This window comes from Patagioenas fasciata, chromosome 12, assembly GCF_037038585.1.
Source record: "Patagioenas fasciata isolate bPatFas1 chromosome 12, bPatFas1.hap1, whole genome shotgun sequence".
Taxonomy (NCBI): Eukaryota; Metazoa; Chordata; class Aves; order Columbiformes; family Columbidae; genus Patagioenas; species Patagioenas fasciata.
Genome location: NC_092531.1, coordinates 9,318,309 through 9,335,691, shown reverse-complemented (window position 1 = coordinate 9,335,691; position 17,383 = coordinate 9,318,309). Strand labels below are relative to the sequence as shown.

At 36.0% G+C, this 17,383-nt stretch overlaps 1 protein-coding gene across 9 annotated transcripts in view; it reads right to left on the bottom strand.

Moving 5' to 3' along the window:
* VPS13C (vacuolar protein sorting 13 homolog C) overlaps nt 1-17,383 on the bottom strand; it is an 89,003-nt gene that overhangs the window by 70,205 nt on the left and 1,415 nt on the right. For 5 of the 9 annotated variants that reach the window (XM_071813809.1, XM_065847476.2, XM_065847475.2 and 2 more), the window contains exons 2-16: nt 17,120-17,163; nt 15,983-16,025; nt 15,143-15,238; nt 14,198-14,299; nt 11,607-11,669; nt 9,460-9,525; nt 7,519-7,628; nt 6,610-6,669; nt 5,990-6,049; nt 5,109-5,189; nt 2,938-2,995; nt 2,480-2,607; nt 1,496-1,602; nt 609-780; nt 120-182 (exon numbers count right to left, since the gene is read on the bottom strand). In XM_071813809.1, the coding sequence (XP_071669910.1) occupies nt 120-182; nt 609-780; nt 1,496-1,602; nt 2,480-2,607; nt 2,938-2,995; nt 5,109-5,189; nt 5,990-6,049; nt 6,610-6,669; nt 7,519-7,628; nt 9,460-9,525; nt 11,607-11,669; nt 14,198-14,299; nt 15,143-15,238; nt 15,983-16,025; nt 17,120-17,163 (1,253 nt within the window). Of the gene's footprint in view, nt 1-119; nt 183-608; nt 781-1,495; nt 1,603-2,479; nt 2,608-2,937; nt 2,996-5,108; nt 5,190-5,989; nt 6,050-6,609; nt 6,670-7,518; nt 7,629-9,459; nt 9,526-11,493; nt 11,585-11,606; nt 11,670-14,197; nt 14,300-15,142; nt 15,239-15,982; nt 16,026-17,119; nt 17,164-17,383 lie in introns of those variants that run through there. The other 4 variants (XM_071813810.1, XM_065847477.2, XM_071813812.1 and 1 more) reach the window with 4 other exon arrangements.

Sequence of the window (17,383 nt, the reverse complement as noted above, 5' to 3'; positions counted from 1 at the left end):
TTTCTTCCCACCTCCCTATCCTATCATACTCATCAGCACAAATTTTTCGAAGATACTATCATGACAAAGCCATTCTATTTGAAGTGTTACAATATTATTGAACAAAACTTTTTTATTACCTCAACTTGTGCTTGTTGTCTTGCTAAGATTATATTGAAGACATCAAGTTTCCTTTCCAGGTCCTGTAAAAATGAATAAATGAAATCATTTGCCTCTAAAACACATTTAGGAATAGCTCACCACTACAGATCCTCTACCAGCTCCTTTGTATTTACACTGCAATTACACTCCCCCGGCCAGAAGTTCACTAGAATATGAAACCTGATATTAGGCAGTTTATTTTTTTTTTTAGTAGATTCATCTTGCACTTCCTTAAATGCATCGAAGTTCATTAATCTGCAACCAAAAAGGGTTTATTTAAGTGCCACTTTACTAGTATTTTCTTTCTATCCACAACAGGTTACACTGAACTTCAGATTTAAACGGTATTTCCAAAGAACTTTTGTGCTCTTGTAAAACCACCGACCTTGATTCCTGTCATGCATATTTGAAGAATTATTTAATAAAGGAAACAAAATGTACTTCCTCCAAAGACAGAAAACACATACCTGAATTTGCCTCTGTGTATCTTCTGAGAGTTTACTCTGTGTCAGCTTGTTCTTGTACACATTTTTGTAACTCTTCAGAAGCTGCCTGTGTTGTTTTATGTTACTCCATGACCACATTCGGGTATATCTTTTGATGTGAACTTCAAGAACACTGTTACCTGCATATTTCCACCTGCAATAATTACGCGCTTGTGAGCAATTTCCATTTCATTTGTGCATTACAATTTAGAAGCTGAAGAGGGAGTTTATTAAGATGCAAACACTTTGTTTACCACTTTTCATTTGAGTAACTCCATTTATAAAAATGTTAACACTTCCAACATCACTTTTGAGAAATGGACTGAGGGCTTTTATTTAATGCCTGAAGAACTATAAATCTGAATTCTCTATTGACTTCTGCATGTTTGCAAATTTGGGCTGTAACAGCACTAAATATGCTTAAGCACTTCAATAATCGGCACCAGTTAGTACTTAGAAAAAATCCACAAAAAGTTCAAACCTGAAAAAACAACAAAACAAAAACAAAATAAAACAAACAAAAACCACAAACAAAACAAACAGTTGACATACATGATTCCCTTGTAATACATTTGCTATTTTTTTCTTTAGTTTTTCTAAAATTAAATTCTAATCTCTAGAGAGAACACCAACATTTTGATCAGAGATTTTGGGGACCTGTGTTAGCTTTGCAAGACAGCTTTTCATCACTTCGTTCTTTCACGTATTCTCTTCTGCAAGCCTTTTCTACCTGGCTAAGCAAAGTTCTGTGAAAGTCATAGTGATATATGTGACCTAGTTTTAAGACTATGTTAAATCACAAAAGAGAATGAAGAGACTGGAGAGGACTCCAGCATCTTCCAAAGAATGCATGAAAGTACACAGCTTACCATTGGCTGGCATTTTTATGGACAGATACATTTGGCCTAAATCTTCTGTATGGTGTGTTGCGAACCATGTAATCTATGGACTCCAGAAGGTCTATCATGCTGAGGTACTAAACACAGAAAACCAAATTTCTTAGCAGAGGTTCAGATTTTGTTGTATGCAGCGCTTGAAGTATATGCATACCACAGTCTTCAGTGTTCCACAAACTATACAGAAATTTAAGCCTATGCATTTTCGTTAGTATGCAAAAGTGGACCGACTATACCCATTGCTCTCGAAAGACATCACCACATGAACTTTCGGTTTCCTTGAAGACCAAAACCGACTTGTATTTCTGTTAGCCTGCTCAGCACTAAGTCTCAGGCTTTCTCAAACCAACCATATTGTCTTCATTTGTCAATACAGTTTCCCCAGTTTCAGAACTGCCTTTGCTTTAGTTAACCTTGTTGGTACTGTTCTGAACTCAGCTTACACTCTGACATCAATGAGAGCTAAAAAACTATCTAGCAAACTAACTGTAAATTATCGCTGAATAAATGAAAACACCAGCATTGCTGGGGAGCTATCTAAATGAGTTCCTTGATACTTCTGTCAACACACTCCACTCATTCTCACCTTTGCTTGTATCCTGCCACCTCTGTAATTATAATGTTGTCTTATAGCTTTATAAAATAAGGGTTACTCATAAGAATTATTTCATTGTCTATATGAAAGGAATGCTATTGGAAGGGTGGGATACTGAGCAGAGGATCCACAGAAAACAGGGTCAGAGTGTCCAGATCTAGCACCAGGATCTGACAGTCGCACAAAGGGAAAAATGATCCTACACTCTTCCCACAGCTACTGCTAAACAATTTCGACAGTCAACTTGCATATAAGCAGAAAATTCCCAAAGAACAATATTCTCCAACAACAACAACAACAAAAAATCCTACAGTTCATCGCAAACTCTAAAACAGGTGACATGGGATATCAAGCCAGCTTACCTGTGGCTTAGTGAATTCGATGACAATTCTCTGTACTTCTACGTTACAATCAAGCTTGGGAGTTTTTAGTTCTACTTCTGCACATGTGTTGATATACAGTCTTGCAGAGGCTGATATTGGTCTAAAAACTTCGAGAGAAAAAAAAACTGAGATTAATTTTATTTTTACTATTAGAGTATGGGAAGCAATCAAAGTACTTATTTCCACTGCCTGATATACCAACCACTTTGTACTTACCATGCGTATACTCAAGACCCACAGCACAAGGATGCAACTCCTAGTAAAATTAAGATAGCCCGGCAGCAGTCAAAAAGCACACAAGGTCTAACATGTCTTACATTTAGGTTTTTGTAAAATAAAGTCAGTACGGGCATGCCTGCATGATCAGGCGAGGCTGTTGTATAGCACTAATAACATGCTCAGAACAGTTTATATCCAGTCATTGCTAGTTCACTTACTGTACTGGTAGTCTTGAGGCTGGCTACCACGCCAAGAAATTCCTCTTTTCAGCTGATCCTGTAAAGGAATACAATACTGTCTAGCAACTGCTGAAGAGCATTACTTGTTTACAGTTCTCTAAACTTTGAGTAGACCAAATTAAGTTCACATGTATTTTGCTAGGTGCCCTGGTTTTGATAACCTTAACATTAAACCTTGACATAAGAGCCTCCCTCCCCTAAATGGGAAAGCTAAAATAACACAAGTACCTTAGAGAGAATGGTTTAAATACACTAGATTAAAAAGAATTCTAAATTGCTCATATCAACTGGAATATTAGTAGTTTTTACAAAGTTGGTTCAACTTGTCTATATCTTGCAATAACAACTACAGTATGTTAATTTAGAAACATGTAGCTCATATGTACACTCAAACACATAGCATAATAGATCAAGAATTTGTTTTTAACCTCCTTGAAGGTCAAGGAGTACCAATTCACATTCTACTCTTCCTCATTTTTAGCACATAAGGAGGCCGCTTGAGCCTTCTGGTATTCCACAGGTACGAGAGGAATTAAAGACAGAAAGAAATCAGTAAAATAACAGCGCAGCCTGAGAGGCCTGAGAAATGCCACAGTAGAACAGATTCTTAATTCAAAGTGAGGTCTGTCTGCTGATATCAGTGTTTGGCAATTTATTGAGAATGTTATATTCACACCCAAACATTTTGTCTAGTTTCAGACTTGCAATGGCACAAACAGTTAAAGCAGGAGGCCTGCTGTTTGGAAAACATGTATACTAGCTATTACATGAAGGTAGACAAAGTGCGTGTTTGCACTATCTTTTATAAAGACTACCAATATTAAGAGCCGTTTTCACAAGGAAACTATTTTGTAACTATCAATTTCTTCAATGTAATGTTTTTCCCAGTTCCTTATTTAAAAACTGGTTTGCATTTTCTAAAACGTAGACTTTCTGATCAAAAATATCTGTATTTCAACCCATTTCCTGTCTGCTGATCACAAGGACACACAGAACACCTGTAAAACCTTCATAAACATAATGGATCAAAAAATTTTGCACAGAGACCACTTTTTCACACCAAAAATAAAAAAAAATACAAATTAGTAAAATCTAGACATAGCCTTCAGAAGCCCCCCCACACAAACTTCATTTTATTCCTTCCCTGTAATTATCATTTTAAGATATCTGCCTCTCATTCTGTCTTAATTTACCCTCACTGCCCTCATGCTGCCTCTCATCTGCACTGGAGCACTGTCATCTACTTCTCTGGCCTCTACACCAAGTCAGTTTCATCAAGCTGGAAAAAAACACATTTCCAGCATAATCTTTTCCATACAGTCTACCTTATTTATGTTTGACCTAACCTTATTTTCAAAAGTTTTTATGATTCAGTCCTACTGTGCATTCCACATTTAAAGCTGTGACCCTCTTCTGTCTGTCAAGCATATCATACTCATTCATCCATCCACATAGCTTATTCTACTAAAGCTCCTCAAAGTTTTGCCAAAGGTACTTCCCATAGTAAGAGTTGCTGTCTTGAAGAACTATTATAGTAGCACCTTTGCAAATTTTTGTTTCTTTGTTCAGGTCTGACAATGGATACCTACCTACCTGAGCTTTTGGTTTGTTAAAAATAAAAGTTAAAAAAAATAAAATAATTTTAAAAATTTCTTTCAACATCCTGTTCTTCTATTTGGCTTCACTCTATTCGCTAATTTCAGCCATGCAGTTTAGGTAATCTGGATAACATTATATAACTTCCTGTTCTGATAAAGACCTAATAGTCTGATTTTTTTAATAATTCTATGCTCATTTATTATCTCAACATTGCCTTTTTCATTACAGTAGCTACCTAACAACTCATACAGCCCGAACGGTTAGTAAAAAGTAGTGGGTAAACAGCATGAAGTCCAGATGAATATGCCAATAGAACAGGACTTCAGATACAGTTTCTGATTGTTTCTAAAACCTATGGAGGCTGATAACATATGAAGTTCACAAAAAAAATATTAACCGCGTATGGTGCAACAGATCAACATACAACCCTGGTATCAGAATACAGTTGACTGTAAGTATGTCAAGTGAGGTGGAAATTCTCATGGTATAGTTTTGCATACTACAACAGCTGTAGAATATAGTAGTGTTCAATCCATTTTCTTCTACGTTACCAGTATTTGTTCACGGGATCCATGGTAATACATTTTGCTGTGTATGTTCCAATAAGCACTGAGGCTGTCCAGGCACAAAAGCTGCGCAGGAAAGAAAACATTCAACAGATTCTATACTCAGTATTCAACCCATTCCATGAACTTAGGCTTTCCATTTGTGAAAGCAGAAAACAAAAGCAGACTAGACAGCAAATCCACCATTAGCATTAAGATGTATTTAATCTTCCAACACTACTTTTAAAGTGAAAATTGAATTGCTAAAAAGCAAGTTCTTAAACCACACCAGTTCGTGTACATCTGTTAAATACGACTCTGAATTACAGGGGCACAAAACCAACATTTGGCCTAATAAAGAAGCCAGGACTATTAAACCCTTCGGATTTCATTCCTATAATTTCTTAGATCTTTACATACGCCTTCCAGCATGGGGCAGGGGGACAGAGAGAAGAGAGACACTGTTTAGCTACCTGAATGCAAACTACATTAGGCATATAAACTGAGGTAGGAAATGGCAATTTGACAATCCATTCGAAATCACAGCTACCATGTAGACTTGCTGTATAATGCATTTCATGAGGGGATCAGTGCTTGCACTTAAGGGAAATTACTTAAGCCATGGAGCTGAAAGGTATGTCTTATGTAAAGCCAGTTATTTTGACTCTACTTTGGTTTAAACACACAGTAAAATTTAAAAACAAACAAACAAACCAACCAACCAACCACTACAGAAAAAGAAAACACACCCCAACCAAACCCAGGAGAATTCACAAAACAATTTTTCCACTTTTTATTTAGAACCCCAGATTATTTCTCCCCAAGATCACTTCCTCTCTTCACTTGTTCAGGAAAAAAAAATAAAAAAATACCAAAACACACTTTACCTTGTATATTATCTTTGCAGCTTCATTCAGAATAGAAGGTGTCCAGTTCTCATTTGTTGTCTAGAAGTTCAAAGTGATAAAAGTCATCCTGTGCATCTTATTTAACATACTTGCAATTTTATCCTAATTTTTCAAGTCCAGGATGGATAAGTTTAGTACTACCCAATTACAGAAGCCAGTTTTTCTGCACTGCATAAGCACAAGTCAAAATGCAATACAAAATCTGTCAGTGTGTTTTTCAGCTCCTTATCCTACCCATAGAATCCTCAACGTCTAAGGAAAACAGGCTAACAGAAATTTTCTCCCCCTGTTTCTCAAAAGGCCTGGCAAAATATCACATTCTTTATCATCATGATGTAATGTTTGCCCTAATTTATTGATTAGGCCTGGAAATCACCTGCCCTCTGAAACGAAACGTATTCAGTTTTAAAGATCACTTGGATCATAAGAATAAATCACTTGTCTCAGAAAGTGCGATGTTCCTCAGGCATCTTCCCATCTACTTGCACAAACTTAAAGTACTATTTGCATGAAAAATATGCATACTGCCACTATATTCCTTTCTGTTACTCCAAAGACAAGTAAATCACAACCATAACATGCATGCACACACACATTACCTGTAAACTAAGCTCGCCCAATGTCATTCCCAAGGAAATAGGGCACTGTGGATTTGTGATCTACAAAAAAAGAGAGAGAAATAAGTACTATTTATTTATCTTGCTGCAATCAGAGACACGTCATTTAATTCAAGTTTATTGAAATCCTGAGCTGTACTGAGGATCTTCCTTTGCTTAATCATTCTAGCTCAAGCATTCTTGGAACCCTCTAACTTAAGCCAAAACTAATATGGCTCTAGTGTAAAAACTTAGGACTTCAGGCTGAAAATTTCATTTTGGCTTCCAAAATCCTCATACGGGAAAGAACCAAGACCAACAGAGTACCACATCTCAGTCAGCTATATCATTTTATGACTTCCATTCCTCCCACCTTTTTAAATTTAACGTCCCTGAAAATATTCTCAAAATAGGGTTGAGAAATCCTCTATACTCAATGCTGTTATTTTACATCCAATTATCCCATCACAAACTACTTTATCATTTTCCTAAAGGAAGCTGGAAACAGGCTAGAATAATACCAGTTTGGTTCAAATAAACATTTTCATTGATTGTTTTAACTATTCATCTTTGAACTCATCTGTAACCCTAACAGCTTCTGTCATTATGTTCTTCACCTAGAATGCTTAAAAATTCTGTACATCAACTGCACACACTAACATGTAACCAACAGCCACCATCCACATTTAGTGAGCAAGGCACCACTGGACAAGGCAAGAGAAGAATCCCTATTTCACATAGCCAAAATATTCCCAGCTTTCAGTTATATCTGGGGTACTTTACTTGAAGAGGTGCAAAAGAAACCACAGTAATCTCTTCAAGGTGGCAGATAAGTTTCTCTCTATGGACTACACAATCATGACCGCACTGGAGTCCAATTTAAAATGAAGATAATACGTTTCAGATACTTACATCATCTTCATATTTAACATGAATGCCTGTGATTTTGACTTGCACATTTTTTATAACTTGAGTTGCAAGCTTTTCTAAGAAAGTGTCTTTCTTCTCCTCCTTTGGTTTGTCTGAAACAATATTTTGTAAAAAGTCAGCATTCCATGTAGTAGTTGCATCTTGAGTTTAAGCACACCAACAGCTACACTAACATAAGCGTTTACTGTAACACAAATACTTATAATTTAAGTTTTCACTTCTTTGGATTACATATTTGCATTTTTGTCTTTTTCTGTCCATCCATATTCTGAAGATGTGATTTTAGCTGTGTGCACAACACAACCACAATAGTTAAGCTTACAGCAAGTTCTTGTTTAATGTACTTCTCCCCACTCCTTCTAAGGTAAAAGGTTCTCTCTTAAGAGCCCCTCAGCAACTAACTAGGGGTTTAAACAAGCAAATAGGTAAGATGGTGTAATTTAGCACAAAATACCCTTGAATAACAAGGTGAAGATGATACTTGCACAAGAGGTCAGATCATTAAAACCTTTAGAACACTGCTTAAGAAAGTTAAGAAGCTGGCAGACCATAAGTGAAAACAATCATTCAGTGAACTATTCAATTACTAAAATTATCATCTCAGGCTGTCTTAACGTTTTGCACAAAATACGACTAGCTAATCTGCTTGTTCTCTAGCTATTTTTATAGGTTACCTTGTCTTCTTCATGATCCACCTTACAAGGTGGCTATTCCAGTGAATGCCTCTGACCAGCCTACTTAAACTTGTACATTTTTGTTGGAAATGCTACACATGGCTCAAGCTGAAGGAACAGTCATGGTTATCCAAGCAGACAGGACTACAGGTTTTGCCTACAGGTTGCACTCCCAGTTTGACTTCTCAGCTTACTTTAACTGTAACTTTTTAAATATACAAAGCATGCTGAACACCAGAGATATAACTTTGTACATCTTGTTATTAAACTTAGGATTTTGTTTTTTAAGCCCTAAGAGAGGTTCAGAATAGCCCACTAAATATGAAAAGATTTCATCATTGAATGTGATATAACACTATTTTAGTCAAAAGAGCATTGGATTTCAAGTAAATAGTCAGGAGCTCAGAAGAAACCGATTACATGTAACTCACACTTCCCCCTATTAATAATTTCTTCACAATTCCCACTCTCTATTAACAGAAACCAACACAATACTGATAAAAAAAAAAAAGAAAGGCAAAAGTGCTTATCAAAGCTTCATGACCTTCAAGTGCGAGCAGGCAACCCAGTAACATTTCTCCAGTCAGACACAACTACCAGCAGCAATGACAGTTTGATAACTAACAACATTTATCTAGGGCCCCCACAAAGTTTTCACTCCAATTACAAGCCTATGCTGCAGTGTCCTCCAGGATCAAATACGTAACAATAACTACACATGGGATATGGCAACCCATTCTGACTCACATGCTAATACTAACCACCTGCATGGTTTGGTACTTAAGGACAATCATGATTATCCTCTCGAGGAAAATAATAAATTCCACTGCTGCCAAAATAACTGTCATAACACCATGCTTGCTATTTAGAGCAGAAGTTGAAAAGGGCTGAAAAAGACTGTTTACTGCAATATCATCAGGATAGCATCAGTTTTTCCAACAGTCATAGTGAAGTGCCACTAATCAGCCTATCAAACGCATACATTTTGGTTGGAAATACTACAGAGAGTTCAAGTTGAAGAAACAGGCATGGCTATCCACAGAGAGAGAAACAAGGACTCTCTTTCATCTTACTGGATTCAGAGAATGGATAAGCGGTGAAACAGACCTCTCTCCAATTTAAATCCTCTCTTTCAAACAGGAGAGAAAGGTATCAGCATATGTATATCCAAGATTGAGAAAAACTAACCCAAACAAAGAAAAAAAAAAAAGTCTTTAAGAATTAGTTAAAAGCCATAACTTTTACCCACCTTTTGAGCGATCACGACCTTTAAAGGGTCTTTTAAAATGCTTTTTATACTTTTTACGCTTACGTCCTTTCTCAGTGCAAGCAATTTTTTGGGGAAAGGATAAAAATCAAGTTAGTAAAGTAGAAATATAAGAAAGCATAAGAAGAGATGGAAGAAAGTTTAGTTTGCCTTAGAGCTGAATGCTTTAATAAGGGCTCATCAAAAGCTTTTAAAGAAGTTTAGATCTGTTAAGGAAGCAATCAGTTACTTCTCATACCACAGAGCCTTATTTTTCATAATTTATGTACACCTAAATTCACTTTCACAGAACAAACTGAACATTTGCCTTTTTTTTATTATTTTTGGGAAAAAGCCATTCAAGTTCAAAGCCCAAGTAAACTAGGCAGCTACTAAACACTTCAGATTAAGTACCCAAATTTCTACTGGATCAATCGTCCTGCCAATTTTAAAGTCAAGGCAATTAACTCAACTTCCATATATTCCTTCTGTAACATCTTAAGAGTTAAAGAAATTACAAAACATCACCAGGTTTCTTAGCAAATACACACCCAGACTTCTTAATGAGTGCATTGCATAATTCCAGATGACTTACACACAAAGGAGAGCTCAAAACAGAGCCATGACAGCTTACTAGAAACCGCAGTGAATCAGTTTTTATGTAATGCAAGTGTTTGTTTCTTTTTTAATGACTTCAGGCAAAGGCATAACAGTTTTAAGTGAACAGTTAATAACATACACATGGGGGAAAAAAGTGGAAGTTAAAATTCAGAAGAGGTTTCTACCATATGAGGGCAGAACTTCCTGTTCTAAGATGTACACATAAACCCAAAGAGCACTTTTCAATATGATTCTCATGCTAATCAGCAATATGGTATGGAAGTGATCTGAAAGAACTGTACCAGTAACTGTAGAAAAGGCATACAAAAATGATGACTCTTTAAAAGCTTTACATGAAATTAAATTCTATTATTTACACACTAGTTATGACCCATACATTCACAACCATTTCGTGAACTAAAATAATGCTCAATTTTTTCCACATTTCTCAAGAAAAACTGTTTGGTAAGTTGCTCTGTTTCTTTCCCCTCTCTGGCCATATGGGGGGAAAGAACAATAAGACTGCTCGTGCTTAACTTTAAGATGTTGTAGCATGAGAAGGAAACAAGTGCAAAATTGTATTTAACTTTGGGGAAGAACTTTCCATACATGTTCAAACAAAGGAGGAAAAAAGCACCTGCCAAGATTTCAACCTGTCTTGCAGGTAAGGTGATCACCCTACAAATTACAAGAGGAAAAACTGCCAAATACAATGTTCTCTTTTGGATAGTTCCTTTTAACAATACAAGTAATCCTTTATAAATTATATTTTTTTACAAGACAGCTTCTTCTTTCACTTACTACTGAATGTGTAGTTCACTCCCATGCATGACATAACTAAGACAACATGATTTGTCTCTTGATTACCTGCATCCATTACTATGGAGAAACTAAATGTATGACTTCAAGCTCATTCTAAATTTGCACTCACTTAAAAGCCAACTAAGTAATTTTGGCTAAGAATAAATTTCTGCAAATCTGGTTCAAGAAGATAAAAATACAGCAGGTAAAACACAATAGCAGTTCCTCCCAATTTCAAAGGAAACTGTTTCCCTTCATAACTTGAGAGCAGTCCAAATAAACAGAAGCAGGGGAAAGCATGCTAAGTGCCTTCCATCTGCTAAGGGTCATTTCACCTGTCCACAGTTTCAAGACAGCCTGAGTATCCAGTATCTTAAGCCCAGACACTTCAAGCAAGGGAAGTTACCCTCTATTCTGAAAACAACTAAAGACAACGTTTTAAAACTACAGTAGAATGTTTCTCAGTATCTTATAACATTCCTGAGCTCATAATAGCTGATAGAAATCTTTCTAAATGGTCTCTTAATCTTCTTGAACAGCCACTCAGTTAAGACAGGACTGGTCACTGCAAGTTTCCAATTGATTCCACGGTCATTAAAATCTTATTTCTAGAACCACCAATATGTGGATGCTTACCAAACAAGTACTGTTTTCTGATGTCTATGTTGGGCTGCTTTGCCAGGGTTGTTTTAAAAAATGTAAGCTGCATATCCATCATGCACGTGCAAAATGTAACCATGCATACCCACCAGGCTTGATGTCCTTGTAAATCAGACTCTCCAACCCATACAAGGAATCTTGTAAATGAGTGCCTTGGTCCACATGGCAGCAAATAACCAAAAAAATGCATTTTGTTTATAACACAGAAATCAGCTGCTCATTTTATGTTAAGTTTATAAAACTCATATGACACATTACTACTGCCATTACAGTATCTCACAGCCAGGGTCACTTCAGAATATCTGTTTTCCAAGATTATCTACATAGGTAAATTATGCAATTTTCATTTTACATATAACCGGCAAAAGACAAGAGCTGCAAGTTTTAGTTCCCATATATAAGTTTTGATACTGATAGATTTTAATAGCTCAGAAAACAGAACATAATGTCTCCCAGCTTGTGTCAGCAGGACTTGCTATCACTTCCCCACCACACTACGCTAACCACATGGTGATAACCATTTTGCTCAATATTTAAATAATATGTCTAAAGAAAATATCCCCAGGACTGTTTACGCTAAGACCCTCTTCAATAAATGCAAGTGCTGAATCAAGATTCTAAACACATTAAGGTGAGTACTAATGAGAAAAGCAAATACAGCTGAGAATTCATAGACCCTGATAATTTTCTATTCAATATATTTCCTAGTTTTTCACCATTTATTGTGTGCTCTTAAAATCCTACAGAAAGAGCTGAATTTCTTAGAGGTTTATGGTGCAGTCAAGCAACTTGGGCCCTGAGACTTCTGTACCATGCAAAAGCAAGTGATCTTGCTCATGCAAGAGTTACACAAGTCCTCTTGAGCATTCTAGTAAAACACCAGAAACACAAACAGCTACTACTGAGATATGATCATAGAATCTTAGAATATCTCAAGTTGGAAGAGACCCATAAGGATCATGCTGCAGTGAGACTGAGACAACAACTACGGTAAAAAAAAAAAAAAAAAAAAATTCAATTTGAATGTTCCTGTTGCTTTTCCTTCACAAGGCTGAAAGTTTAAAACTGCAAAACATTACCAAATCCAATTCTAGTTATTTATATAAGAAACGGGGGAAGGAATGCAGGCGGGATTAAAAAAAAATCTTCCGCCCACCCCCCCCCCCCCCCCCCCAGTCATCCTTTGTGTTTTTAATAGAGTAAAATGAAGTTATACTGAGTTATGATTTTTATATGTGGGGGTTTGTTTGTTTAAAAGCCTTAGAAATGCTGGATGTGGTTTCTTTGAAAACAAAATAAGATGACTGTCACAGGTGCTCTTAATTATATTAAGGTCCAGAATGAGAATTTCAAAAGCAGTGCCCATTAGGTTGATTTACTGTTATATTACCCCTTCCTCCCATTGCTACTGGTGCAAAGAATAATGGCTGAAACACTACACTGCTGCTTTACAGTACTACACAACCAAGTCCACAACCAAGGTTAACATCCCTTTGCCCCAGTATGAAGTCATGGCTGCAGAATTCATTCACTGAAGCTGTCTTAGCCCTTATACAGCTTCTGGCACATGAAAGACAAGAAATGAAGCAAGGCTTATTTCTTCACTGGAAATCCATTGCCAGATAGCTATTTGAAGGAAACTGCAAATGTACATCTCAAACAAGCAAAACAGGAACAAGGCAGCAGAGAATCCTGTAACGGGAAAACTAAATAAGCAAAGAGATGACAATCAAACTTTCTTTTTCCATGTGTTCTAAGCATCATTTAATTTTCAGTAACTTTTCCAAGGCAAATGACCTGCAGCACTACAGGTATCCTAGAGATGCATCTTAAGAACCATTATACAGCCCAGTAAACAATTCTCACTTCAGACAAAACCTTCAAAAAGAAGTTTTTCCTCCACCATACATAGTCACCTGTCATTGGTTCTGAGCTTGGCTTCTGTCCAAACAAGCCTAATTTACACCATAAGTTTGTTACAATAAAAAAACAGAACAAAACAAAACAAAAAAACCACCACCACACACCATACATGAATCAGGCTAACTGCACTGAAATCAACTGTTTTAAACTATAACTGAAAGCTTATAAAATTTTAATGACCTAGATCAAAAGTTTAAGTTTCCCAAGTTCATGTTCAATTGCTTCCTTGGAACATGAATTATTTCCTGCTCAAGAGATTCTCATTTCTCAAACTAGTCAAAATGCAGTATATACCATAAAAGGACAGCAGAAACTGAAATGAAAGCATTATTGCTGAAGTAAAAATTTACAAACATACCTCTCTCCTTAAAGTTTCCTTCAACCTGTCACATGCACCTCTAAAACACATTATTAAATACCCACTAGCGAAGCTCTAAAATCAAGATAACATTAGTCTCACACAATGCAGGTTCTACCTTTGGTCCTGTTCCCCCAGAGCATTAAGGGAAAAAAAAGGAAAAAAAAGACACACCAGATAATCAAATTCCCATTTCCAATGGAAGCTGACTGGATAAATGAATAGTAAACAAAACAAAGAATGTTTCTTTCAAGCATTACAGGAAAAAGGCTTTTCAAAGAACTGCAGACACTTGAAAACAACAACATTTATTAAGTCAATCACAAAACAGGACTTTTCTTTCATAGCATAGTCTAAATCCTCCAATTCCAAAGGAAATTTGTATTATTAACTCGGTACCTTTTTCTGCTGCTTTCCGCAAGGCTTCTTCAATTCTCACCAGTTCCTTTTGTTTATTATCCTGCAAGTATTTTTCTTCCTTCTCTGCATCATATTTAATGCCTGTAAGCAAAGTTGGAACAGCTTTAATCCTAAATTTCAAGTTACATAAGTGCATAACCAAGTAGTGCACACCATATTCAATATTATATTGCTAAACACCTTGAGATAAAGGCTGTTCTAGGTTTAATTGCCAAAAGTTGCATCCAGGTTCTGAACTTGATATTTTTACACAGTAAAATGCAAAACAATCATACCAACATTTAAGTACTTCTTCACAGGAGAACCTTTCCATGAAAATCCATACCCTTAAGTGTGGTCTGTGCAATATAATGCAGGTTTGTAAATTCTACTACACATATATTTGATTCTCTAGAAACTTGCAAGTTTTTTCAATATACCAGAGATTCTGATTTTAGTGCCAGAGTTAGGTTATGGTTGGACTCAATGATCTTGAGGGTCTCTCCCAATCAAAATGATCAGAGAATCCGACTGGATTTCTCTGAAACCATAGAATCCTCTTTTCTCTCTCTAAAAGCAGCTCTAATGGAATTAATACTTTCAGTTGTTGTCAGTTAGAAGCAGATGAAATATATCATGCAAATGCTAAAAGATCCAAACCATGCCAGAATAGTGGATTCAGCATAGGCTCGCTTCAGAACAAACTTTGCTGTTGAACTGAACTTGGAATGGATAGAAGCAAGGATTTCCATAAAAGCAACAGGCGTTTTCTCCCACCCTTCTTCCACTACCTTGTCAGCATTTGTCTAGAAGTCTCCCTCAGGGTACACAATGTAAAAATGGCAACTTACATTAACTACTTGTTATCATATACTCAGTTACATGGTATCCTTAGATATTCTTCTCTTCATTATTTAATGAAGTGTTGTTGAAGAGTTTACGTACTTGCTCCAGGAACTATTAGAAGATACAAGCCTTCTAGGGTTGCAACAACTGCCTCGCCATAGAGATTCTTCCAAGGAATCTTTAGAGTAAGTTTATCTAAAACAAAACAGATACAGTTACGTCAAAACAAAAAAAACTGCACTGTGCTTAGTTTAAACAATGCCTTAGGCATCAAAAAGCATTAGTATCTTCATGGCCTAAACACATATGAAGAAAAAAATTGTACGGGTCTAAACATTTTTACAAAGCCTTTGAAGTCACAAAATAAATGCAGAGAAAATATAAGCCATAGATCTAGGCAAGAAGACGCAATTTGAGTCAAAAGATTTCAGCTCTAAACCTGAGATCATGACTGGAATTCAATTCACTGGGATGAATGCAATTTTCCTAGTTGAAGTAGAAGAAGAAATACAACACACATTCCTCTCCAACAAATGTTTCATGTGAAGAAGCAATTTTGGCCACTAGGGAAAGGAATTAAAATATCTATCTATCTTGCAGCTCTTAAACCCTTGGCATGTTTGCAAGTTTCAGGGATTCTACTCAAACTCTTCCTATACCAAATCTGTCCTTTAAAGAGCCACACACATTCTGCCTACACTAAACAGCTTCCTTGATCATCCATGTGTCTGGGAAGAATCTCTCAGACATGTTTTTTCATACAAGCTTGTATGTATGGTCATCCAGGGCAGTCACATTAGATTCCTCTGCTAGTTTTAACAGCAAATACAATTAGATCACTTAAGAAAGCTTGACAAAAAAAAAATTCAGAGACAAGACTGACCTTAAAGCCTGTACTAAAATTCCCATTTCAGTACTTACACTAAACCAAAAACTTACCTATCTGACCAACTCTTATTCTAAAAGGTACATCCAGTTCACTCTGTAAATTAAAAAGAAAAAAAAGAAGTATTAAACATATTCATGTATTTCAAAGATAAGCTGGTTTATACAGCAAAATCATCTTTACTTCTGTCAAAACTATTTTTCCAGAACTGAAGTTCCAGAACAGAAACAGTTCTTCACACAACAGTGATTGAATTATTTAGCAATACTCCCATGAACTCAGGAATCCATAAATACGGTTAGGCTTTTAGAAAGCCTTAAAACAAAGCATTTACACATTTCTGGTAATTCCCTCCAAAGGTTACTAAAAAGTAACATTTATCTATATACAAGAATTTAGAATTTCTAGATAATAATATGAGTACTTAATGTAAGCTTTTTCTTGGTTTTCCTTCAGTCCAGCATTTGAATAACCATATCTACACTCAGAGAGTACACATCTGAAACAAGTCTTCCCTGCCAGTTTTAAATATGCACAGAAAATCCTAAACACAAGTTTCAATCCCATCAACCAATGCAGGAGGATGAACTTCGTCCCCATTTATCCCCACACCAACAACTGAGAAATGAACCACTGTCTTTCAGAAGATTTCAATTAGATCAATCAATTTGCAGGTCTCAGGCCTTGGAAAAAAAAAACATTTATTCAGCCAAAGCTGAAAAAAGAAAAAGTAGGTCTACGCAAATCTATTAGAGCTAGCACATCATTCAGAAACATGAAAACATCTACTCCATGGACATAAAAGTGATATAAAAACCCTATGACTTAACTAAAGTATGATTATACAGCAGTAGCCACAGCAGAAACTAAATCCTAATTTGTATTGGATGACCAAAATAGTAACAGAATCCATGTACGCATAAAACATTAGGACACTTACTTAAAACCTTACTGATAACTTCTCAAAAGTTATTCTTCTCTTCTGAAGGAGTACACTTACCTTTTCACCCATAGCTTATTTTCTTTCTGTTCCAGTAACATGAGGAAAATTGAAAGTAGTTAATGAAGGACTTACTTCCAATAACCAGTAAAGAAGGCATACTGTGTAACGCGAGACTATAGTAATATTTTATCCTATGACTGAGGCTTTAGACCCATAAAAACAATTTTAAAAGTATTAGAATACTTACTAATGCATTCTCCTTTATCTGTAAATTGTCAAGTGCCACATCACCTATTTAGAAGAAAAGGAGAAGTACAGAACAAGTTACTTCAACTACTATGGAAGCTGGAACACAGAACACAACTACAACCCTTCCCAGTACAGATGGATGAGATCTAAAAACCTTACTCCAGTTACAAAATAGCACAAGAGATGTCTAATTTTTAAAAGGCATTAAACACTGATTATTCAGACAAGATTTAAAGGTATAAGAGATTACAGAAATATCACT